We start from the raw sequence: 24,806 nt of genomic DNA, 5'->3' as shown, positions 1-24,806 counted from the left end.
CTTTTTTATTTTTTTATATGTACCTGTATACATATAATGTCATTAAAAATTAAACGACTTAAAATTTAAATGACTAAAATACCCTTATGAGTAGATATGCAATAACAACTTTACGAGGATATTCATACAATTTTTAATATTTAGAAGAGTATATATTCAAAAAAATTCTCTTAAAATAAAACAAAACTCAGCTGAAACTTGCTGCGTATTTTATGATTCAGTTGGATTGACGAGTAAAAAAAAAAGATCGAGCCACATTGTCATTTTTTTTTCAGGATCTTAACTCGGTCAAGTCGAAATATTAACTAACCATTTTGGTAATACTATTTTTCATTTGATTTTGATATAATTATTATTATTCAATCTTTGACATCAATATATTCTTCATTATTTTTAAAAGATTAAAGCATATTGAATTTAAATTAATTATAGATGCTTAAATTAGTAAAATATTTTTTAGTAAATTGTAAATGTTGAGTTGTTGTCTGTTTTTTAGACCAAAGTTTTGTAAAAGCAACATAATTTATTCTATAAAAGTTAATATTAATATGAGATTATATTACATGATATTATTAATCTTTTTTCGTCATCTTACTTTTATTAAGAACAACTAAATTTTCTTTACTAAATTTTGATTATTTTTTATTATTTTTAAGTATATACCCTCCTAAATATGCATAATTGCACAAATACTCTTGCAAAGTTGCTATTTTTCATTATTTTTTTATCGAATCTATATTCACGCTTCTACCCGTAAGAATATTTTTGTTATCTTAAATTTAAAATTATTTATTTATTAACAGTATTAGATGATATAGGTACATATATATATATATATATATATATATATATATAATATTTTATGAAGGTATATATACAAATAATAATTTTAAAAAAATTCATATAATTTTGTATATTTTGTAGGGTATGCCTGTAAATAAAAATTAAAAAAAAAAAACAAACAAAACGGAGATCGAGTTCGGATCCGGGTGGACCGGATCCTTTTTGGTCATTTTACACCAAATAGGCATTAGGGTTTTGCGGCACGGCAGTACAAAAACCCCAACCCCGGCTTCCTCTCGGCCCCTCCTCAAACCGAAACCCTAGCCCCTAGATCTCAAGGCCACTGGAGTTGAAGCCATGGCGACGAGGGCTCTCTCGCAGAAGGAGCAGGACATCCAGATGTTGCTCGCTGCCGACGTGCACCTAGGCACCAAGAACTGCGATTTCCAAATGGAGCGTTACGTCTTTAAGAGAAGATCTGACGGTAACGGAGCCCTCCACCTGACCGAGATTGCTTTGCTTTTTCTCTTCATCTAGTGTTGCATTAGATCTGTGGATCTTACTGTTAATTCGAAGAAACAAGCAGTCATCTACGTAATTTTCTTTTGCAGTTTTAAATTTTTTTATGATTTTTCTGGATAGCAGTCGGTTTGAATCGCCTTAAATTTGTAGAAAGTAATGATTTTGATAAGTTGATTATGTAAAAGGAAAGATTTTTGATGAGGTTGGTTCTCTTTTTTGGTTATCGCGCATGCGTTGGTAAAACCTCACAAAACAACAGTGCGAATTGTTGGGCCTTTATTTAGATGATCCATGAATTGTAAATCAAGTCCTTGGTTGTAATCTTTATGAAACTTTGGAATTATCTTTTTCCAGATTCGAAAACTTCGCCGGTTTGATGATAATGACTGTTGAATGTGTGCATATGCTGTCGCATGGTTTCTCGTAATTTCATTAATAACCTACGCTGCTCCTTTAAAGTGTCCTCTGATCCCATCATGAAAAAAAAATAAATGTAGCATCTTCATATATGCTCCAATTACACATTGAAGCATGCTAGTCCATAACGAATGGTATTCATATCCAAAATAGTTGCATGTGGATGTATGGTGATCGCTACCCACTTTTTGTCGATCATCAGGCTGCCGCATTCAATTAGGTGAAAAAAAGTAGATGCATGAGATGCGGTCTGTGTATCCATTTTCGATGAAATAATAATTTCACCGCAAGTTCAAAGTTATGTAATGGTGACCATCATCAACATGTTGTCTTATATAAATTTTCCAATTAATAATGTTTTGAACGGTGTGTTGCATTTACAACACTTGCACATGCTTCTGATACCCTTTAAGGGATGGAACTCTTGTTTCTATGTACATGTTGATCTGTAAGCGAAAATTGATAGTTTAGGTGACTGCTGTAGAACATGGTCAATCTGCAGGTTGAGCTATCCTGCTTTCATGAGATTTTGATTCCCCATAGCCTGCTGATCAAGGATGTTCAATTCTGTTGATAAGGAGTTAATGTTTGGAAAAAGTTGTGCAGATCTATTCCACTAGTCTCCATGTTTTAAAAGATGGGCACTCTCCTTTTCGGTTTGTCATACCTAATATGGAGAATGAGACTGATTTATGGTTTAGCATCTTGTTGGCTAGTTGATACTCTCATTGACTGTTGCATTTTATTTGACTTATAATGATGCACTTGGTAGGTTATAACTATTCTTTAAGGTTCTCTTTGTATTTATCATTTTTTGAATATATTATTATCAGGCTGCCTCAACTTCTTAGTGTCTGTTCTATTCCAGCACATGTATATAATCAATATTACAAACTACACTTATCACAGCCTCTGCCCCTATTTGTTGCCTAAATTTCTGGCTTCAAGATATACAATCTTAAGAAATTGGAATTTTGTAATGAAATGCTATGAAAGGATGAATAATGCTATTTGTACGCCTAGAGATGAAGCCTTAGGTTCCAACTGGGTGCGATCAAAAGAAGCTCAGGATAAACTACGATGATGAGTATGAACATTGCAACCTGTTTGTGGAAGGATTTGTATTGTCAAAACTTGATAGAAGCCAAGCATATATAATACAAATGTTATTGGCTTATTTCACAAAAATTATTAAGAATATAATCATAATTGGTGGTTACACCACTAGATATCAGTACCTTCCTTTCATCCTATATACTATATATTAGTCTAAGATCTGACAATTTTGACCCATGCTGACAAGATGGGCATCATGATCATAGCCTGCAAGCTTTTGATTAAATGTGTCCTGGTCTGTTGAATGGGTTAGCTTGCAAAATAAAAGAAAAGTATTATCCTTTCAAATAATCAACTAAATATTATAGAAATTGAAACAATCAGTAGATATCTCTGGACACTTAAAGCTGACTTTGGGGTAAACCTGTTTGTGAACAGGGATACCCATAATGACTTTTTACAGATTGCCGCTATTGGCACAATGTGCCTGTATAGCATGGCAGTGGTATTCCTCCTAATTAATGATTTCCCTTTTTTCTCTCTCTTTTTTTCCTTTGTACTTGGTGTTTATATGTTGGTGGATTTTTACTTTGCCCCTCATGACTAACAGTGCAGAAAATTTTCTCTAATACTATAAGCAATACATGGAAAACATAAGCTATCTAACTTTGTCTTTTTTCCTATATTTACATTTGTTGTTCAGGTATCTTCATCATCAACCTTGGTAAAACTTGGGAAAAGCTTCAGCTAGCAGCTAGGGTTATTGTTGCCATTGAAAACCCCCAAGACATCATTGTTCAATCTGCTAGACCTTATGGACAGAGAGCTGTCCTGAAATTTGCACAATACACTGGTGCTCATGCTATTGCTGGAAGGCACACACCTGGAACTTTCACCAATCAGCTTCAAACATCCTTTAGCGAACCCCGTCTCCTCATTCTCACTGATCCTAGAACTGATCACCAGGTGAATCAATCATTAGCATAGGTGAGCTACAAAAGGGTGAATGTTATTTGTTCTTATATATCTGTGCTTTGAAAAAAAATTTGCAGCCAATTAAGGAATCTGCTCTCGGAAACATTCCTACTATTGCTTTCTGTGACACGGATTCACCGATGCGATATGTTGACATTGGAATTCCGGCTAATAACAAGGGGAAGCTCAGTATCGGTTGCCTCTACTGGTTGCTGGCTAGGATGGTTCTGCAAATGCGTGGTACTATTGCTCCTGGGCACAAATGGGAAGTAATGGTAGGATACAGTGAATTTTATCTTAAACCCACTTCTTGTTCTGTATTGTACTAATTATTGTTTGCCTGTTTACTTAGCTCTCTTCCTTGAGTCCTTGACCAACATTAGCCATTTTGGCTCCATGGTTTTATGAAAGACCTTATTTTTCTCTGTATTATAGATGCTATTCTCATTCAGTCTTTGGTGAACTAATGAAGAGTCATCTTCGTACTTCTATCAATTATGTGCCTCCATTAAGTAACATTCTATGCCATGACGCTTGCAGGTAGACCTGTTTTTCTACAGGGATCCTGAGGAGGCCAAGGAGCAGGAAGAGGAGGCTCCTGTGGCTCCTGAATATGGTGCAGTTGCTGAGTATACAGGTATGGTACCAAGTGACCAATGGCCTACTGAACAGTGGGTTCCTGATACAGGAGCTGTACCTCCTGTTGTTCCTCCAGTGCCTGGAGTTGAATGGACTGCTACTCAAGGTCAGAATCTAGTTCCTTTTCTTAATCTTTTAAGGTTTATCAGTTAATTTTTGGATGACAGTTTCATTAGAGGGTTCTTTATCCTGTTTTAGTTGTTTGCTTTTCCTGTAAAATAGCGAATCTACTTTCCAGCATTGTTAGCTGTCGATCCACCAGCTTTTATTTCTGACTGTGCTATCAAGATTAGATGGATTAACACTAATGATCATGAACATCAACCTGGCTTTTATGATTTTAACTGAAAATTTTATCCCCAATCATACTTTTAGCGAGATAGGTTAAACTTGTTGGTCCATTGTTATTAAATTTATTGCACTGGTATGCCAAGTCCACCCTTGCATATATCTAACAGGGGAAACACCTTTGAGGCATGACATTAAGTGGACCTGACCCCTCCCACAACAACCTACTTATTATTACTAGTTACCAGATACCCTTCTTTTCATCAAAGGCTCTTCTATTTATTTGTACCACTAACAATCCTCCCACAGACCAAAGGAGGGAGATTTTGGTTCAAAACTTTTGTTCTTGTTACATATTTGATGGTGGTAATGCTATATTCTTCTTGTGATGGTTCGAATGTGTATATGTATTGATGAAGTTCTCTTGTTATGCTTAGGTGCTGTAGCTGGTGATGGATGGGATGCTGCTGCTGCTCCTCCGACTGTGGATGTTCCTCCTGTTGTGGATGTTCCTCCTGTTTCTGCCCCTACTGGTTGGGATGGCCAGCCTCCAGCTGCTCCCTCGGGATGGGAGAGCTAGGATTCAAATGGAATACATATCTTTTCTCAGAAAAAGAAGAGAGAAATTATTGATCATGACTTTTTTTTTGTTTAATTTTGAGTTGCTGCTATGAGTTCTATTGCAGACTGTGGACTAAGAGTTCTTCATGGGCATTATGACTGGGGCTTAATTTTTGCTTTTATGTTAAACTGTTCTTTGGAATTAAATGTCGTCGAAGGTTTAGAAAGAAGTTAGGTTTTATTGTGTTATTCTTTTGCTTACAATCAAGAAAAAATGATGCTTGTCTATTTCAACGGTTATCTTCAATCGATGCATTTCTAATGCAGATTGGGAAGCAAGAAGCTTGCTTTTTAACATGGTTTAGCAGCATAGGCAAATGGTTGGCATGGGAAATGATGTTTCCAGCGATGAACGTTTCAGCATTCCCATGGCTTCTTCAAATTTAAAGGCGGATGGGATCTAAAGGCTCTATAATTATTCTTTTTCCCTTGCTAAAGTGCTGAGTCGACTGGTATCAAGTGTGAACATCAAATTAAACGCTAGGTGCCATGGTAAGAGGCATTACGTAAATAAACGGGTTAAATGAGTTGAACATTGTTTTTGTGTTGAGCGAATAGACCCAATTTTGATGACCCATGTCCAGATTTATTTTTATTTTTTTTGGAGGGGGGAGGGATTGTGAATTAATCTCCACTCAGATATGAGAGCAAAACGTAAACATTACATCATAATTATGAAACCTAGAACTCCAGACTCTGCCTTCAGTTCATTCTCTCAATTGTTGGAAAATGTAATTGACTTGGGTTTCAGAAGGGGGAAAGCACGCCAGTAGAACATTATTTTTGCATCAAACCTGCTATTATGTATAATAGAGGGTACTTTGCACTAATCATCAACCAACACAAAAATTGAGAACAGGAAAAAATTGCTGCTGTAAATGTTGAGCTCAAGGGAGCCAAATGTAAGTGAATATTTACATGATGGCAACTTAAGGTTAAAACAAATGAAACAGAGATTCAAAAGAATTATATCTATGTACTACTCATACTTCTACCAGACTATGACCGAGGATAGCACTTTAACCAAATCAACACAATTGTACAAGGCGCAGAAGGGGGGTGTATTAGGGAAGGGGGTATGTTACAAATGAATGTCTGTCCCCACCATTATGTAATTTTTCTCCTCTTTCTCAATGATGTTAAATTTTGAGGGGACCGACATCCCTGGACCTGAGGTCAGACGGGGCATCGATGAATTATCTAAAATTTTCTGCATCAATGACATAGAGCCTCTCCATGAATAACCCACTGCACGAAGCTCTCAGAAAACTCACTGAGAATATCAGAATTTTGGCCAGCTTCATATGCCATTTGCATCTCGGTTGTCTGCTTTCGCTGCAAAAAAAGCAAATGATCATTAGATAGAAGTAATAATACCAGAATTAGCTGAATTGCCATATCTTACAGAAACGAATTACACATTTTCTTAAGAAAAATTAAATATCCTACAAAAACAATTAAATGAAATCTTGAATCTGCTTTTTTTTTTAAAGAAAAAAATCTGCTTCTGTTTGAAAAAAAAGAATATGCATATTCTAAAGGAATTTATGATGATACTGCACAAGAGTTCCTAAAAGTTCCCAAATTTCAAATAACACGGAAATCATCTAATTCAGAAGTTTCAAACATGAAGTCAAACTATTTATGCTTGAGAACTTGTGCCATGCTTGAAATAATCATATATTTATATTCACATAAACAAATGTCAGAAAAACTTTCATGCTTAAGATTCATCACATTGGTTGTAGACTAATTAATTCACTGAAATTGTGATCTATATAAATTATGGCCACTCCAATCTCACCGGCTCGTGGTTTATGTAATCACAACTTCCAAGAAGGAAAAAGAAAATCGTTGCAGGGCCCCATGCACAATATTATCTGCCCAGTGGCTGCCAACCATCTGAACAAGTGAAAGGCGGTCTACAAGTAGTAACAATTGACTTATTTTGGTACCTTAAAAGACACCTTCATGACATGTAATTTCACTGGTCCATGCTGATACCGGTTGTCATGGATTTGCGCTGTTGTGACGGGCTTCTCTCTTGTTGGGCAGCCACCCCCCCCCAAACACACACACAAAAAAATAGGAAGACACTTTGGCCGGTCCAATTTTTGTTGTCGGATAAAGAATGCATTGGTTTTGTGGTGAGAAGGAAGCAACAACAGAAGAACCTAGAGTATGGTAATTCATCAGAGAGCATAATCCCCCCACCCAAAAAAAATGGATTTCCTAAATCACCTATTGGAAGAAACATATCATCCTGATTTTACTGGGATCGTGAGCTCCAGAGGCTTCTGATCAAACACTGTTCTCTCTCTCTCTCTCTCTCTATCTATCTATCTACCCATGCCTTGCCCCTTCTCATCTTAAAACTCCATGTAGGCTGCATCCAGAGGATGAAGTGTAAGGCCATCCAAACAGGACCTGTAGTTAGTTCTATCGGTAATCATTTATTTTTGCCTTCGATCATTGGGTTAAGTCATGCAAGCCTCAAAGTGCATTTGTTCAGAAGGCGAACAAATGAAATTGAAGAACTGTGGGATAGGACCACTGACCTTTATGCCCGACCCGTACTCACTTAAAGGCAGTGTTGTCTCAGAAGCTATGCCATTGATGACATTTTCAGTGGAAAGATTTTCAGTTGAAAAGTTCATCACTGTGGACCTGTAAGGACATAAAAGCACTGTTAACAAATTTCAGAAGTTTCTGTAACAAGAAAAAAGGTTCAATAGGACAAACAGCTCATAAGAACGCATATGTTGGATGAAGAGAAATTTAACTTGTCTCATATATACAATACACATCTGGGAAGCTGGGGGAATGAATGAAACAATGAAGACCTAGAGACAAAATACATATTTAACGGCAGTTAAGCAAGCATAAAATCCTACAAAAGAATATAAAACAGTATCAATTAAAACGAAGGAGTTCATAAATCAAAAATTACATATATAGTTTGTATAAACTCTTCTACTTCATACTGTACCACAAAAGCGCAGCAAACAATCCATGCTTTTGCACAAAGTAAATTTATAAGAAGCTCAGATATACCCCCAACAAGTTTGCAAGAGATAATATCTAAATTGAAATTACAACCACATACTTGATAAATTCTAGCTAGAAGATCACCTTTCATAAATTTCTTCCTCGCATGAATTCCCAGAAGATGAAAGCCAATCAAGGTCCAGGAAATTTGAATCCCCATTTTCATAGAAATAACTATGCTCACTATCTGCAAAAAGCTGTCTGCGAGACATTGTAGGAGTGTGCCTGCAGCAAATAGGGAAGAATATTTAGTCTGCCAACTATAAATGAACAAACTATCAATATATACACCCAATGATGTTGGAGATGAAGTCATACAATGACGCGAAAAAAGAAAAAGAAAAGAAAAGGATAACATCTATCCTTATCTATAGGCCATAGACCAGTGTAATAAATTTAGGCATTCTAGAGATGAGTAGTTTCTTTTAGCAACGAAAAGCAACACAAGGATAAATCACTTATATATTTAGATATGCATCAACTCGATTTTTAATGTGTTTAGTGTCAATAACAGTAGTTGTACAGGTTGTCCTTGTTCATATTTTCTCTTTTTTGAAATAAAAAGGATCTCAAAATGTCATCTGTTTTATTTGCTACCATGTTTGGTTAAAATATGCCCCCTGACATCAAAAATTAAATGAAATGCAAGAGCTTCTCAATGTAATAAATATCAAAAACTATGGCAGCTGACCTGGAATATGATACATCGCTTTCAGAGGTTGAAATTTCTGGTGTTGAATCAGACAGATCCTTGGCATCTCCTAGTCGATGGTTTCTGTCAGACAAAGCTGAGTTAGGGAGCTTGTTCCTACCTACATTACAGCTGAGGGGTGCATTGCTTTCATGCAGAATGTTGCCATCTGATAGGGATCGTTTGAAAAATGACCTACGGAAGAAAATATGAATGTCAGCTAAGAAAATATATGCAATTTCTTACCTCAAAAATGAATTCAATAGAGATATAAAGGTCAGCTATAAACATGAATGAAAGAGACCAAGCACTATGCAAAACATCAGCTAAAAGAACATACAAGCCTGAGATTGGTTTTTTCATACTGGAAAAACTGTAACTGCATAACCACCATATTCTCAAAAAAACAACTGTAGCTGCAGGGAGCAATTGGCATTCAATGGAAGTATAGAAGTTCTAATCCAATATGCGAATGTTATCAACAAAGTAGAAAATCATCAAGAAGGTTCAAACTTTGAAGACACAAGGCATATAGGTAGCAGATAAAAATTATGTTGTGTTGGTGTCACAACTTTGATAGATAAGCTTGATTACAACTCATGACTCAAGACAACAAAACACTATTGTCAATTAACTAAGTTATGAAGAAGCTTGATTACGAAGGATTATTTCAGATGTTTCTTAGATTGTATATCAAACAGCCTCATCAATCTCCAAGCCCATGTTTATTTCATCCCAGACCATCAGATGAATATTTTTATACTATAGCCAAGGTCGGAGGAACCGGTACCGGGCACTGTACTGGTTCTCCGGCGGGACAACTCGGTACGGGCCGTGCCGAGCCCATACCGAGAGGGAGAGCATGCTGCCGGAGCCAGAGAGAGAGAGAGCGAGCGGGGGAGGGAGGGAGAAGGAGAAGCGGCGGACGCCAGTGGAGGTCGTAGCAGCCGAGGCCGGTTTCCCTGTTTCGAACAAAATAAAGGTCTGATCATAGCCTCAGCTGTCACGGCCTCCGCTGCACCTCCCCCAGCGTCTGCCGCCTCTCCTTCTCCTTCCCACCCCCGCTCTCTCTCTCTCTCTTCTCTTTCTCCCGCACCAGCAGCGTGCCATTTTTACAGTCCGAACCGTACCGGTGAGCCACCGGTACGGCTCGAAACGGACGGAACCGTCCGGTTCGGAACGATTCCGCCGACCATGACTATAGCAAAGTTAACATCATTCTGACCACAGGAAGATTGTCAAATGTATGCCTTTAAAGGCAAGAAAAATATCTAATTGAATTTTTGGACTTATGAAGATGCTAGCACATCAAAAAAAATCAAAATTAGAAGAGAAAAAACACTCACTGGAGTTAACTAATAACTCTGTAACCTTTGGATGCCACCATTAAAAAGCAAAACAAAAAAAAAGAGAAGGAAGATTTTTTTTCTCATAGTAAATTGACAGAAGCAACAAGATAATTTCTGTATCATGCACCAAATCATGAGAATTGTATTATTAACAGTACCTTCCATTTTCCTCAGCAAAAGCATAACTATGTTTCCCTACATTGCAATGCTGATCAGAGTCCAGCTCCCACAGTGCTGGTTTACCCTGTTGAGGTTGGAAGTGGCCCAAGAATCTGCATCATTAGATAGCAAATCAACTATATGTACTGCAGTCCACAGAGAAACGAAATTTCATTGCCGAAGCAATAAAAAGCCATGAGATTAAGGCAAATGCACAAAGTTTTGTCATGAACCTACAAGTTTATTGCATCTTGTTTTTCAGCATCCATATAGGCATTGCTGTAATATCTTTGAAGTGTTCTAAAGAACTCTTGAGACTGAGTTGCTGCCTTCCATTGACCTCTTCTCTCAGAGAATATCTAGAAAGCATTACCAAATGCAATCAGTAGAGGGCAATTGAATGGTGGTGCATTTTCTTTTTTAAGGACTTACCTGTCAAAAGAATAAGAGATAAAGTGCATCACAAGCAAAGGGACCAGTATACCTAAGGCAAAACATAGTCAACTTTGATTTTATTAATGGTAAAAAGCACAAACAGCAATAACAGGTCTTTTAAGGACCAAGCTGAAACGGTTTGATTATGTTCCTAAACAATCAAGAAATTAAAGCACCAGCTACTTTCCAACAGCTGCAGTAATTGGTTCTTTTTACACCTTTTGAGATCTGGAAGGGCATCAAAGACCAATCATTAATCTAAACATCAGGTCCAATGATCCACTTCAACAATCCTATGACAAAGATGAGAACTTATAGGAGCTACACAGCGCTTGCCTGTCAACATTTTTCAGTCTTTTGGCATATGGCTGGTTTAGTGAGTCATGCAAAGAACACCACATCAATAAAGGCAACATCATTTTTTTCTCAGTAACTTATAGAAGGTACACACCACTCCAGTCAACATTTTTCAGCCTGTTGGCATATGGCCAGTTTAGTGAGTCATGCGAAGAAAACCACAACAACAGAAGCAACATTATTTTTTTTTCTGAGAAACTGCAATATTTAAAAGAAATATCAGGTTATACTGCAGTCTATGCAATTTCTAGCATTGTTGCAACCAAAAGGAGGCTCAACTTGGAACCATGATATCCTGTCAAGGCACTAATGGCCTGTTCCAGCATCTGGGACTAGTGTTTCCGTCAAAAATAAGTTAAATGTTGCACAAGTAAGATTGCTATTTCAATATATATATTTGGGTAACAAAACATCAATAAAATTCTTCAAACAGGATAAAATCCATATATAAAAAGTCTTGTGGAAAATAAAAATAATACATAAGCAGCCAGTCCCAAGCACTTCCAAGACAAGATTGCTCATCTATTTAGTGTGCTAGAAGAGACTCAAGTGTTTTGTTCAGTTTAACAATAAAGCATTATTCTGTGTTGTAACACAATGTAAAGGACATCTGGAGCAACCTTCACAGAAGCTCCATTTTCAGGTATTAATTGTTTTGCTAATACATTTGGTCACACAAAAAATTTCCGGACGATCAATAGTTGCTTTTCAAGTAAATCTCCATTTCTGCAACAATTTTGGCTTCTATAGGTAAAACATAAGCCCGACATCAACCATATGACATGAGGTACAATTGCTAACAGTTCGAAACTTTGAGTGATTAAAAGATGAAAATAAAAATGATGAAAAAAGTTGTGCCAGACAGATTATTTGAAGCATAGATAAATGATCTTTTGCTTGCATTAAAAACATTGTCTGGCACTCTGGCTCAACCAATCTATGATTCCAAAATCTTTCAAACTCAAATCAAAATTGTGACCCTCTTATGCAATACGAAAATTACAAAATATAGATTTGTTCAATATATCTTTTGTATGCCCAGAATCTAAATCATTCAGAGTAAACATCTGACAAATATCAACTTGCAAAGATTCATTTCTGCATAATTTTCATAATCACTTCCCATACTGAAAAATGGGGAATCTAAATATCTTCACATTTCCAAAGGATATACACTCAACTTCTCAAGAAATAAATCCTGAACAGGTTTAATGAATATAACTTAATATTCTTATACAGTTAGATTTGAAAATAAGGAAAAAGATCTCCGTATCCCAGCACTAAAGCACTAAATCATTGCACTGGTGACCTAGAAATCCAAGGTCATATCTTCCCCTCAAACCTCTGAATAAAATTCGTAACTTAAATATCCAAAGAAAAAGAAAGAGGGGAGAGAACATGCAACACATGTATGTATATATGTCTATGTAATATATGGTTAGAAACATTCCCTTTGAGACTATCATGTATCCACCATCCAGCTGGAACCAATGACATGAACAGCTTTTTGAAGGAGTAACAGAATAAGCAACCATAAATAACATTCTACAACTATACCTTGTGGTGAGCAGCAGAACCACCATATTGTAGAGCAAGTGTGTCTCCCATTGTCTCATAAAAGTTCATTAAATCATCAGCCAGAGGAGCATCTAGATCAATTTTGGGAACATCTATAAAGCCCAAGGCATGAAGTTGATGCCCGAGAGCAGCTAAACCACAGGCATATTGTGCAACATTAGTGCGATCCAAGCAGTCTATGCAATTTGTTCGTAGGACACCTTTTTGAAACATAGGTCGCTTAACCAAGCAGTTTTCACTACTTCCAACTCTATCCTCTGCTGTTGAATGTCCCGAGGTATCAAAGCAACAGGCATTAATTTCCTGGGATACACCTCCCGAGATACCAGCACCATTGCTGTTATGGTTTTTGTTGTTGTTGTTGCTGCTGCTATCGTGGTTATTACATGAGCAGTGACCAATATCATCCTTCCTGTAAAACATGAGAATTGACCATAAAAAATAACAAATGATCAAACAAGTAAACATGTACGAAAGATACACCCTGCACTGTTTATAATTTTTCGAAGTGATGCATGTCCACATTGACTACTAAGTTCAAATTATCGATCAATATCCATAAGAGCATGCCAGCATGTCTTTATGTATACGACACCAAAATAATTTTAAGGGAAGAACATCTAAAAGTGTATCACAAATGGAGAAAAAATTCTCTTCATTAGTGAGCTGGCTAAAACTTATCCCTAATTAACAAGCCCTATCTTATCTTATGAAGTTGGTTTTACGAATCAAATAATAATTCACAATGTTTAGAAAGATTTCACGACCAGCTTTAAACTTGACATTAACCCTCTAAATTGGTGCAGAATTGTTGTCCAAGTTGACTTTGGTTGGGAAAAGGGGTTGCACATTTTGTTGAAGTTGAAAGTAACCATGTGGACAATCAGAGCAATGTATGTGATAGGAATTAGGGCTGAAAGTGGATCGGATTATATCCGACCGTATCCGTTTCCGTATCCGACTCGGGTCGGATTCGGATACCGTATTTTTGGTCCGATCGAATTCGGATACAGATCCGGATAGCCAATTCAAAAATCTCTCGAATACAGATACGGACGCGAATACACCTAATTTTTCGAATTTGGATATCCATATAACAAGAGTAAGTGAAAGAAGAAGTTTAAGTTAAGTTAAATCAGGGAACCAATTAAGTAGTTAACCAAACCTAAACTAAAAAAAACTCATATATTGAATAACCGTCACTTAAGATAGTAATCCAAATATAGAATACTCGATTCGAATAAAATCCTTCAAATCACCCCACATGCCTGAAAGGCTCAAACCTCTCATTCATCCGTTTCGTCCCCTCTTTCCTCTTCGTCGTCTTCAAGCAACTTGGGTCTTGAAGATCCCATCTACTTTCTAGTTTTCACCCAACGATTGCAAAACAGCGACAATCGTGAGACGCTTTGGAGGCACCATAGATCATGTCTACTTCGGTGACGAACAACTTTGGAGGGTATATCTTTCAAGAAATTGTTAGTTTATATTATGGATAGATGTTTACCAAAATTATTTTTTTATTGAATCTTTCTTTTATGACCATGTCTTCATCGCTAGTTTTCATCATTGAATTTTGCTCAAATCTAATTAATATCCAAAAAAGTATCCAATTTATATCCATATTCAGATAAAAAATATGGATATGTTTACTATCCGATTCGTATCCATATCCATTTATAACAACTATGCATATGTTTAACATCGGATTCGTATCCGTATCCGTTTAGAACAAAAATAGATATTAATTTTGATATCCGTTTAATATCAAAATCCGTATCCATATTTATTGAAAAATATGGATACAAATATGATACATCAATATCCAATCCGTATCCGATCCGTTTTCAGAAGATGCCTATTAGGAATTGAAGATGCCTGTTAGTTGTGTCCGAGTCCTATCATTAGTTAATCAAAATGGAATTGGCATGGAAAATGAGGAATTGGAATTGGCATTCCTATTCCATTATCTGGGCACAAAATGAAGGAGAAACCACAGGAAAAGAACAGTCATTCCATTCTAATATCTGATTTGGCCAGATGTATTTTATAATGACCAAGGAATGGAATCAAAATTTAATATCTTTTCTTAAATCCAAATCTTAATCAAATTGTTCTTTCAAGTTTTTACCATAATTGTTGCTAATCAATTCAAACCCAAGATATCTGTGATTCCCAACTTGTACCACAGATGCTGCTAACTAATTCATACCAAAAATTTCATGAACAATATAGGAATGGAGATGAATATTCTTCCAATCTAAGAGTGTAATTACATCTCATTTATGTAACTAAATGGCGATTTCGACATGTAATTCCATTACTTGATGCACAAACCAAATGCAGGATTGGGGCCAAAGACAGAATTTGTTTTCCACCCAGCCTTTATTCCAAGATCCAAATGTGGCATTAGAGAATGAGTGTGGATCAAGAAAAATGATTGCAATTTCAAAATTTGGCCTTGATTTTGGTGACGAAACTGGAGAAGTAGGGTTTTAAGGGATCTAAGGAGAAACTTTATGGTCCACAGATATTCTTTTTCTTCAAATATGGACAATGTGTGATTTAGGGCTTATTATTAGAATAAATTCAATTGAAAAATTTAAACCATAGATAACATATCTACTTTTTACGTAACAAGAACCAAAGTCATTATCGGAATTTCATTGAAAAGAAAGATGTTATATATATATATATATAGTGCATGACAGAAGGTATCACGGAAAAAGAGAAAACATATAAGAATAAAATACTCACAAAGGTATAGGCAATTTTAGAGCACCCTCAAGCCTTAAAGCTGGTGTCACTTGACAGCAAAAGAAGCCTGTTAAATTCAAGGCATAAGCTGCCACTTTTCCCAACAACACAAGCACATTTGTAGCTTTGCTGCTAAAAAAAAAATCTAGGTTAAAACAATATCTTTAAAATAGTCATTTTCTTTAAACGAATCCAGTTCTATGTTATAATCTTAAACAAAATGATAAATGGAAGATGACAGATACCTCCGAGAATGTTTATGAAGATCCCAATGTAAGAATCTCAAACGATTTTCCTCTGCAAGATCTTTATTTATAGCATCAATTGCATTAGCAAATTCTGCTCGAAGTATAGATTCTCGAGGTCTCTTCTCGCATGACTGTGACGAAAGAAAAAAGAAAGAACCATTGAGTTTCTTCTTTTTTGTTGCCGGGTGGGGGTGGGGGTGCGGGGGGGCATAAGGGTTTGACAATTAGGTCCATATTGAAATGCATGTATCTTACAAAGTAAGAAATTATTACAAACATTTAGCTTGAGGCCTACCTTGATCAGGTTCAAAATAATGATTGGGTTTCCATATCTTTTTACCAAATTCTCGAAATGAAGCCGAGTAGCTTCATAATTTTTGTCCTTTTTGTGCACTAAAAAAAGGTAAGAACAAATCAGATAGGATATCATAATCTTATCTTGGACACCTTACTGCAGCATATTCAAAACTTACAGATAATATCAGGCTTAAGGTTCAGTCGCGAGGTTTCCTGGGACCAAAAAAGGGGTATGGAACCCCTATTCTGGACAACAGAACAGATTTCAGTTGGAATTCCTCCAGGAGTGTCTTCAAACACTATTTGTTCTGTCTCAACATCATTTGCCACTCTACCTTTCTCATTAACACCACGCTTGAGGTACCTGGTCAAATGGAACATAAATGTTAGATGGTTAACAAAGACTGTGGATCTATGGATAACAATGAAAATAGTACTTAGAGTATGTGATAATAAACCGGCCTCATATAAACACTTGAGTCAACTTAACCAGGCCCATGTCAGAAATTGAACAAATGACAAAACTAATCTGAACACATAGCAGATAATAACCTGGTGCCAGCATAATGTCGTGAACGCCTAGCAATGAGTGTCAACCTGAAATTCTTTCCAGATATTGAGAGTTTGGCCTGAATTTACAAGACAAAGCTGTCAATATTCTCTAGCAAAATAAGATCTAATAGTAAAACATAACAAGTTGACCAAGAACTAAAGCAAAAGCCTCAAAAATTTAACTCTGTAATATAAGGAATATGGATATAGTGACACATATTTATAAACACATTCCACATGGACACATGAAAATGCAATATCTTGGTGTTATTAACATCTTTTGACCATCACCTCAACAAGGAGACTTGAGTTCATGAATAGAGGTTAGGAAATGAATTACTGATGCAGAACTACTGCCAAGCAATTTCCAATGGGCCTGAATGGCTGAATATACCTCATGAGTCAGCTCAATGCAGAACCCATAAGCATAAAGTAAAAAAGTGGAACCTCAGGGAAATAATTAAAAGAAAATTAAAAATCAAAATGTGTGAGCTCTTATTTATAAACTTCTAAGGTTGTGAACTATGTTAAAGAAACACAATAGAAGCAAAATAAGTAGACTGACATAAAATAGTAAGGCAACCAGGCAAGATATGCTGAACCGATACCGGAAGCCATACCGGTCGGCGACCAAACCGGTTTAGCATGTTTGGTACCATCTCGGTACTGGGCCCGTACCGAGAGAGCCTAGTCGAAGCCGAAGAAAGAGAAGAGAAACAACAAGCGAGCGGGGGAGGGAGGGAGAAAGAGAGGCCGCAGACTCCCGCGGAGAGCTGCGGAGGCGTGGCGGAGGCCACAGGGGTGCGGCGGAGGCGAGGCCACAGCCGCGGAAAAAAATTTAAAATTTTTTAATAAAAGTCGGCAGAACATTTGCCGACTTCATTTAAAAATTTCAAATTTTAAAAATTTGAAAATTTTTAAGTACAATCGGCAAGTAATTTGCCGACTTCACTTAAAAATTTTCAAATTTTTTTCTGCGGCCGCGGCAGCTGTTGCTCCCTCTGTCCCCCCGCTCGCTCGCTGTTTCTCCTTTTCTTCTCCAACTCCGGCGCGAACCAGTTTTCATAGCGGAACCGTACCAGTAAGCCACTGGATCGGTCCGGTGCGGGTCAGTTCGGCATACCGTGCAACCAAAAAATACTTAAAATTACGAACATATCCCTTGTAAGTTGCAGGTTGACCATAAGTAACTTGGTGTCAAATCCCAAGACTATAACCAAAAGACATAATATCCTATAGAAAACTACTTCAACTCCTTTAAGAATCCATGCAAAGAACAAAGGTCGAGCAGTTCAAATCCTTTCCCTGAGTCACGTCAAAATACAAGATCTGCTTTGCCCACATGCTTCCTACATCCATGCAAATGAGTACCTTAACTGCAAGATGTTTCTACTTGGTCAAAACAACAGCTTCTAGAGCCTTCCGAGCTCGCTTACTCTCATATTACAGGAATTACTATCATGAATCCATCCTATTTCCCTCTAGGAGTCTAGATATCAATTACTTAGAAATCAAACATTGACGATCTTTAAGAAGACCCATCAAGTATAATAGTAGTTTGCTCATGCTTCTTTAGTACTTCCAGTTGCTCTAATTTTCTAACAGTTTCAATTTCCAGTTCTTATAAAAGGATTAAAAGACTAAACATCAGTCAACACAGAAAACTTCTTCTAATTTTTTATAGCTAGTGAATTTCTTACAGATAGTCAATTAGTTAGTCATTTTTTTATGGCTAGTCAATTAGCAGTGTGTGTGCGCGCGCGTGTAACAGTTGAACTTAGTAAAATCCATGTTTTCATTGGAGAAGAGCTATTTTGCCCTCTCTCCCTCAGATCTTTTTAAACACCAATCTCCATAGAATACGGGTTTGAATGATGCATTTGGAGGCAGAATAACCTTAGAAAATGATAATTCAATTCATATTTCAAACTGGTGAGAAGGATTGTAAAATCCACAATCTCAAATGGTTATTTTGGTACCGGTTGTTATCAATAAAAATCACAAAGCCTCGGAGCATATGATAACCTTTAGCAGTAAAGCGAGAAAGAGCGTCAGAAAATGCATTGCGGACAATTTCATTGTTATGTCCATGATGCCTAACACGTGGAACCAGCACCATTTAATGATATCTACAACCCTCATCATTCAATATAAGTTGAGGACACAAATCCCTGTGTTCTTGAATTAAGCTTGCTATATATACATTATATGTTGTTTTAGGTGATTAACGGCTGTGGATAGACCCTGTTCCCCGGTTTTACATCCAATCATATTAAGATTTCAGCATCTTTTCCTCTTATTTGTTTAATATAATATCCCCTTATTTGTTTAATCTAATTATTTCTAGGTCACATTAGCTGGAGAGTTAAATATCTTTAATATAGAACAATAAAGATGTCCATCAGCATCAACATGCATTGCCCAAATAACACAGACTAATCAAGTTTTGCATTGAAGAAACAAAAATCCTGTTGAATATTGAACGTGGATCTACTTGACAGTTTAACATAATAAAAAAAGTAGCTACAACACAAAAAGGATTTCCTTAATATATCTGGAGAAGACCTTGTTGGTATTTTAATCAACATGCATGACATTATATCAACCATTGACAAGCATAAGAACTACGCATGTTATTTTAATCTTTCGGAGGAAATTTGAGTTGATTTTTATCTGGACAATGACAAGGGAAAAGGCTAGCAATCAACTTCTATTTGACACTGTTTTGAGGCTTTTTTCAATTTGTTTCCCCACTTCTTTTCTTTTTCTCGATAATCCACAACTCCCAAGAACATTTCATAGGTCATGCAGTCTCTACGAAGTTTTGGAGGTAACTCAAAGTCCCTGCCTAGTATTTTCTACCTCTTCAACGTCAAAATTTATGTAATATGTAAATTTCACATACATCTTATCTCCAAGAATAATACAGTACATTGGATGTGTATTTATTTGTTGACATATAGTACTATCAATATGTCACATATATTGACCTAAATTAATTTGATTTGTAAAACAGAGCATTTATGCCCCATTCGAATCCAGGTATTTATTTTCAGCTATTTAACTACACAACAACGGCACCGCTCGGCATTCATCTGACATGGTTAATTAATAGAAAAACTTGTGCTTCCTCAATTTTCATGTGACTAAACATGGTTTTGCACGATATATTATCATTTCATATATTCAGCATGACTCAAAAATTATAATGATTCCATGATCTGTTACTACTGTGAATGACTTTGTTCACACATATTATACATCTACCCTGTTCTGATGAAGAACATTATAAGATACATCAAGAGGTTTTCTTTTACAAAAAGAAAATAATCAGTTATTCAATATTTCCTCTAAGCATAGTAAAATCATTTCACCAAATCTTACTTGCTTAAAGAACCCATAGACCAGCGCAACTGTCCAACGAGTATTTTTGAGATGGCATCGTATTCCGCGTGTCAAAAACTCATTCCAAACAAACATTGTTTCATATAATATCTGCCCTGTCTGACTATCATATAAGTTCTTTTGAAGGCTACACATAATATGGTATGAGTAGCTGAAAAAGAAATCTTTTGTGAGATCCACTGCAGATAGGAGCTTCTTGTATCTGCATCATCAACAAAAACAAATATGATTGTCAACAAAGAAAATTTAATCAAAAGAACGACAGGAAAGCATCTGCAATGGAAAAAATGATGGTTCTACAACAATAAGAATTAGAAGAAAGCCTGAATTTCATAACTTTGATATTTCCTGTATCAAATAAACATGTTAATCCAACATCTTGCCTCAATACATGGCCATGAGCAATCCAGCATTTTAGGCCCAAGTAAGTTACTTTAACAACATGTAGATAGAAGGAGAAATGTTAACTGTTATAAACCATTTCATTGAAAAGTTTCCATAATAACAACAGCAGATTCTTAATTGCAATAAGGGACACTATTACAACACAAGCCAAATTTGAAGAATGTTGACTCATTTAGAGAAGGGTATAACTCAAGGATGATTAATAAACGTAGGGTTTTAAAATGGAAAGTAAAAGGTTGGAGTCTCTTATTTCTTAGTAAATAAGAAACAAGTTCCTGGAGTCTATATTAGTACCAAAAACATCAACCAATAAAATTACCATCACATTATTCTTTTTAAATACAGAAAAACAACAAGCTTTAGTATAAAAATGGCAATGATCACTCTCCACAGAAAGTATCGAGCACATTGTTCATTGAAATAAATGCAGAACAGATAAAATGACCTGTTCTCAATCTTAGAATTATCCATATCGGGTCGTACAGTAGAATTTGGAAGTGCAATCATTTCACTCTTGGTGACAGCATACACTGTATGGCCACATATGACACCAATTGGCCTTCTTTTGGTAATAAGCAACATGTAATATGGCCCTAGGAATTTAATAAAACCTGAAAAGGAAAAAGTGCTTCATCAAAAAAAAATCATAAGAGATACAACACACAGATACACATGCATGCATTGTAAAGGGATAAAATATAAGGAACTAACCAACAATGCCATAGCAATTGGTGACAAATCTTAGTCCACCAGTGGCTCTGTTTCCTTCATGTACTCGCCTCAATAGGTCCTGACATTCACTTTCCGAGTATGTGGTGGAGTCCTCACGGATGTTCAGCTGTGAAGACTCCAATCTATCGATCTTCAACACTTTCCACAATGTTCTACTTTTGTCTCTTCCGATCATGTAAAATTTCTATGACATAAGAGAGCAATGATAAAGTCAATCTTTTTAAAGCAAATATAACGTGGTTAACAATTAGCATACGATATCGACAAAATAAATATGGGAATGCAAAAAGAATAATCACCTCCTAGAAATCTTCTTTATCTTTATAACTCTAGCATCAAAAATTTTGTTGCTAGACAACGTATATGTCTTAAGGTTCATAACAAGGTAAGTCACCATACCGAACTAGACAGTATAAGACGTATCGTACCGTATCAGTTTAGTACCGGTATGCGGTATGGAGGGCATACCAACACTCAGTACGCCAAACCGGCCTCTGTACCAAGCATTTTGACATAGTAATAAGGTGGCACTGGTACGGGGCCCGGTACCGAGACGGCGTACCTTAGTTCACGAGTATATACAAATGACAATAATAAATGAAATTTGTTGCAGCTCAAGAAATATTAAATTTTCTTGTGAACTACCTTAATTAAAGCAACCAAAATGCAATAGTGTAGCATAGCAGTAGAATCTCAAGTCCAGCTTAATCTGATGGATACATTGTTAGTAGAGATATAGCTTACATGTCTGACTAATCCTCTCCTAAACAAAAACATAAAAAAGACAAAACAACTACTAACATAACGGATTCCTGAAACTATTTCAACCGCATTGCAACGACCAAAAAGCATATATGCAGCAAATAATTATCAAAGGGACCTCCAAAATAGGGTTTTTAAGGCATTTCATAAATGCAGTAATGAAATTTATGAAATTAATAGTAAACCCACACTATTTTAGAATACTTATTTGGAAAATCTATTTTTTTTCAAACAAGTGCATGTCTGTCTAATCTTCTCCGAAGTAAACATATAAATGACAAAATGAGCACTCACATAACAAACTTCCAAAACTAAATCTCAATGGCACCATGACCACCAAAAAGCAATATATGTAAATCTCCATGGCAGCAATTAATTATCAAAAATTTATGATTCAGGGCATTTCATGATTCAGTAACAAAATTTATGACAATTAATAGTAAACTATACTATTTTGAACACTCGTTTGAAAAACCTATTTTTTTCAAACAAGTGCATGTCTGACCAATCTTCTCCCAAATAAACATATAAACAACAAAATGACTACCGATATGACAAACTTCTGAAATTATTTCAATGACACTGCAACTGTCAAAAGGCAATATACATAAATCTCAAGTGCAGCAAATAATTATCATAAACAACTCCGAAAATAAGACTTGTAAGTCATTTCATAATTCGCTAAAGAAACTCATAGCAAACCTTTAGTATTTTAAAAGATTTGTTTAAAAATCCGTTTTTTGTGAAACTAAATTGGAGAATCTCGGACATCTACTTTGATATATATGAAGCAATTTTTTAAAATTTTGTTGACACGACAAAATAATAGCATGATAGTAGGGTGTATATATACCTCTCCTTAAAAGTATAAGGTACTGATAATACATTTATTGCAACGATTTTGAAAAGCATACTAGCAATATTTCTCTCGTATAAAAATTCAATTGTGCTCAGACTCAGATGTGCCGGACATTTACAAAACTCAATTTTTCCCCAAAAATCAAAATTTTCAAAAAAAAAAGATTTTCTAGATTATGTACATATCAATGACGAATACAGAGTTAAAATATTTCTGGAAAAAAAAAGAAGGGCATTCAAGCAGCAAGGGGAAAAAAAGAGTCCGCATCTTTAGGACATTGAACGGCCGGAAAAATCAAAAGCAACCAGAGTGGAGGTACGACAGAAGGAAAAGAGGACCATTTTAGGAAAAGTCCTCACCGATCGAGTCTCGTAGAGCCTAAATTTCTGGAGATAGCAGCTCCCGGCATCGGGCTTGTCGGCAATCCGAGCCCGTTCCCCGTCTGCCATCCCGTCCGGATCCCGAGCCGTAGGCTCGGGCCAGATCACTCGCACATCCAAATCCCCCCGAGATCACGACGCCGTCGCCGGCCGCCAGACCCCCAGATTCCCCCTCGGCTGCTTCAAATATAGCATCCTTCTTCCTCCTCTCGCCTCTCCGCCGTGCTCACCGTCTCCTCCCCAGTACCTTTTCTTCCATTCACAGCCCAAAAAAAATGATTTTTACATCAAAATGGAGGCCAAATGGAATCGAAAAAGCTAGCGATCTTCTGAGGAGAAGCTCTGGAGACGAACTCCCGGATCGAAATCCAAAAAAAGATAGGAACAGGAGGTGAGAAATCGAGTTTTGTTTTGGTTTTCTCTCGGTATCTCCCTTTTTTTTTCCTTTCTTTTTCGAGAGAGAGAGAATCGTGGGAAGGGGGGATGTGATCGTGAGAGCGAAGGAAAACCACAGGGTGGGCGACGCCTCAATCCACAAAAGCCCAACGAATTAGAGGAGAGAGGAGTAAAAAAACACACCTTTTTTTCCCTTTCCATTGTAACACTCGTGAATTCTTATTATAAAAAATGAATACAATATTTGTTTAAAAGTATAAAAAAATGGAGGCAAAACAGGTTTTTGTCATCTGTGGAAGGTCCGGGAGAGGGCTTTTTTTACAGTTCGCGCGCTGTGATTCTTTTTCAGGAACATTGCACCGGGCTGAGTTTGAGTTGTTCTGGTTTTAGCTCAACCAAACCCATCCCAGAATATCAAATTCCATAATTGCCTCCCATATGGACTTGATTGTAAAATAGTGATTTTTTTAAACTTTTTTTAGTTGCAAATGTGAATTAGAAATGAGTCTTTCACTAATAATACCACTCATATTGAAAAGTCTTCCTTGTCATTATACTTGTTGAAATGGACATACTTGATATACAATCACTAGAGACATATAAGCTCATTAAATAATGGGAATGATTCATGTGCAAATTATTAGTCTTGACGATGCGCACTAAGACCATGGTGCATATTGAAAAAATTAAAAAAATTGAGATGGCGGTGCATGCAAGATAATTATTTTAAGATTTTTTTGTTGCAAGTATACCCTTTAACATATATAAAATTATATGAATATCTTCGTAAAATTATTATTTACATGTATATCCTTATAAAATACTTATATATATATACACACGCGCGCGCACGCATACCATCTAACATCGTTAAAAAATAAATGATTTAAATTTAAAATGACTGAAACACCCTTAAGATAGACGTGCAAAAGAAAAATTTTATAAGGATACACATATAAATAGCAACTTAGCAAAGATATTTATGCAATTATGCATATTTAGAAGGGTATATACTTAAAAAAATCTAATTAAAATGATGAAAATTTAGTAAAGATAATTCAAGTATTCTTAAAAAAAAAAGGTGGCAAAAAAAGA

The 24,806-nt window shown here is 36.1% G+C and overlaps 2 protein-coding genes across 3 annotated transcripts; one reads left to right on the top strand and one right to left on the bottom strand.

Moving 5' to 3' along the window:
- Window positions 1-1,062: 1,062 nt before the first annotated feature.
- On the top strand, window positions 1,063-5,535 carry LOC103703323 (40S ribosomal protein SA-like). Its single transcript, XM_008786138.3, has 5 exons — window positions 1,063-1,267; window positions 3,482-3,744; window positions 3,831-4,028; window positions 4,294-4,498; window positions 5,118-5,535. The coding sequence occupies exons 1-5, from the start codon at window positions 1,141-1,143 to the stop codon at window positions 5,258-5,260; spliced, it is 936 nt and encodes a 311-aa protein (XP_008784360.2). The 5' UTR covers window positions 1,063-1,140; the 3' UTR covers window positions 5,261-5,535.
- Window positions 5,536-6,150: 615 nt separating this feature from the next.
- On the bottom strand, window positions 6,151-23,848 carry LOC103703322 (phosphoinositide phosphatase SAC2-like). Of its 2 annotated transcripts, none has more exons than XM_017841862.3 (16): window positions 23,295-23,848; window positions 21,294-21,498; window positions 21,028-21,193; window positions 20,157-20,379; window positions 16,773-16,849; window positions 16,397-16,584; window positions 16,219-16,316; window positions 15,921-16,054; window positions 15,676-15,804; window positions 12,898-13,330; window positions 10,786-10,907; window positions 10,548-10,661; window positions 9,041-9,235; window positions 8,434-8,574; window positions 7,860-7,968; window positions 6,151-6,636 (listed from the first exon to the last, which is right to left on the bottom strand). In XM_017841862.3, exons 1-16 carry the CDS (start codon window positions 23,382-23,384, stop codon window positions 6,517-6,519), a joined length of 2,544 nt encoding a protein of 847 aa, XP_017697351.2. In that variant the 5' UTR covers window positions 23,385-23,848; the 3' UTR covers window positions 6,151-6,516. The 2 variants fall into 2 exon arrangements, with proteins under 2 accessions (XP_017697351.2, XP_008784359.2); XM_008786137.4 differs by having other exon boundaries at window positions 15,676-15,807; window positions 23,295-23,846.
- Between the last annotated feature and the right edge of the window lie 958 nt (window positions 23,849-24,806).

This window comes from Phoenix dactylifera, chromosome 11, assembly GCF_009389715.1.
Source record: "Phoenix dactylifera cultivar Barhee BC4 chromosome 11, palm_55x_up_171113_PBpolish2nd_filt_p, whole genome shotgun sequence".
NCBI lineage: Eukaryota > Viridiplantae > Streptophyta > Magnoliopsida > Arecales > Arecaceae > Phoenix > Phoenix dactylifera.
This window is presented reverse-complemented; position numbering and strand designations above follow the sequence as displayed.

Bases quoted from the DNA above. Each gene is read 5' to 3' on its own strand.
- LOC103703323 (XM_008786138.3), top strand. From the start codon at position 1,141: ATGGCGACGAGGGCTCTCTCGCAGAAGGAGCAGGACATCCAGATGTTG. The intron at 1,268-3,481 runs GTAACGGAGCCC...TTTGTTGTTCAG, and splicing joins CTTTAAGAGAAGATCTGACG to GTATCTTCATCATCAACCTT. The intron at 4,029-4,293 runs GTAGGATACAGT...TGACGCTTGCAG, and splicing joins GGCACAAATGGGAAGTAATG to GTAGACCTGTTTTTCTACAG.
- LOC103703322 (XM_008786137.4), bottom strand. From the start codon at position 23,384: ATGGCAGACGGGGAACGGGCTCGGATTGCCGACAAGCCCGATGCCGGG. The intron at 16,317-16,396 runs GTAAGTTTTGAA...ACCTTTTTTTAG, and splicing joins CCTTAAGCCTGATATTATCT to TGCACAAAAAGGACAAAAAT. The intron at 16,055-16,218 runs GTAGGCCTCAAG...CTTTCGTCACAG, and splicing joins TTATTTTGAACCTGATCAAG to TCATGCGAGAAGAGACCTCG.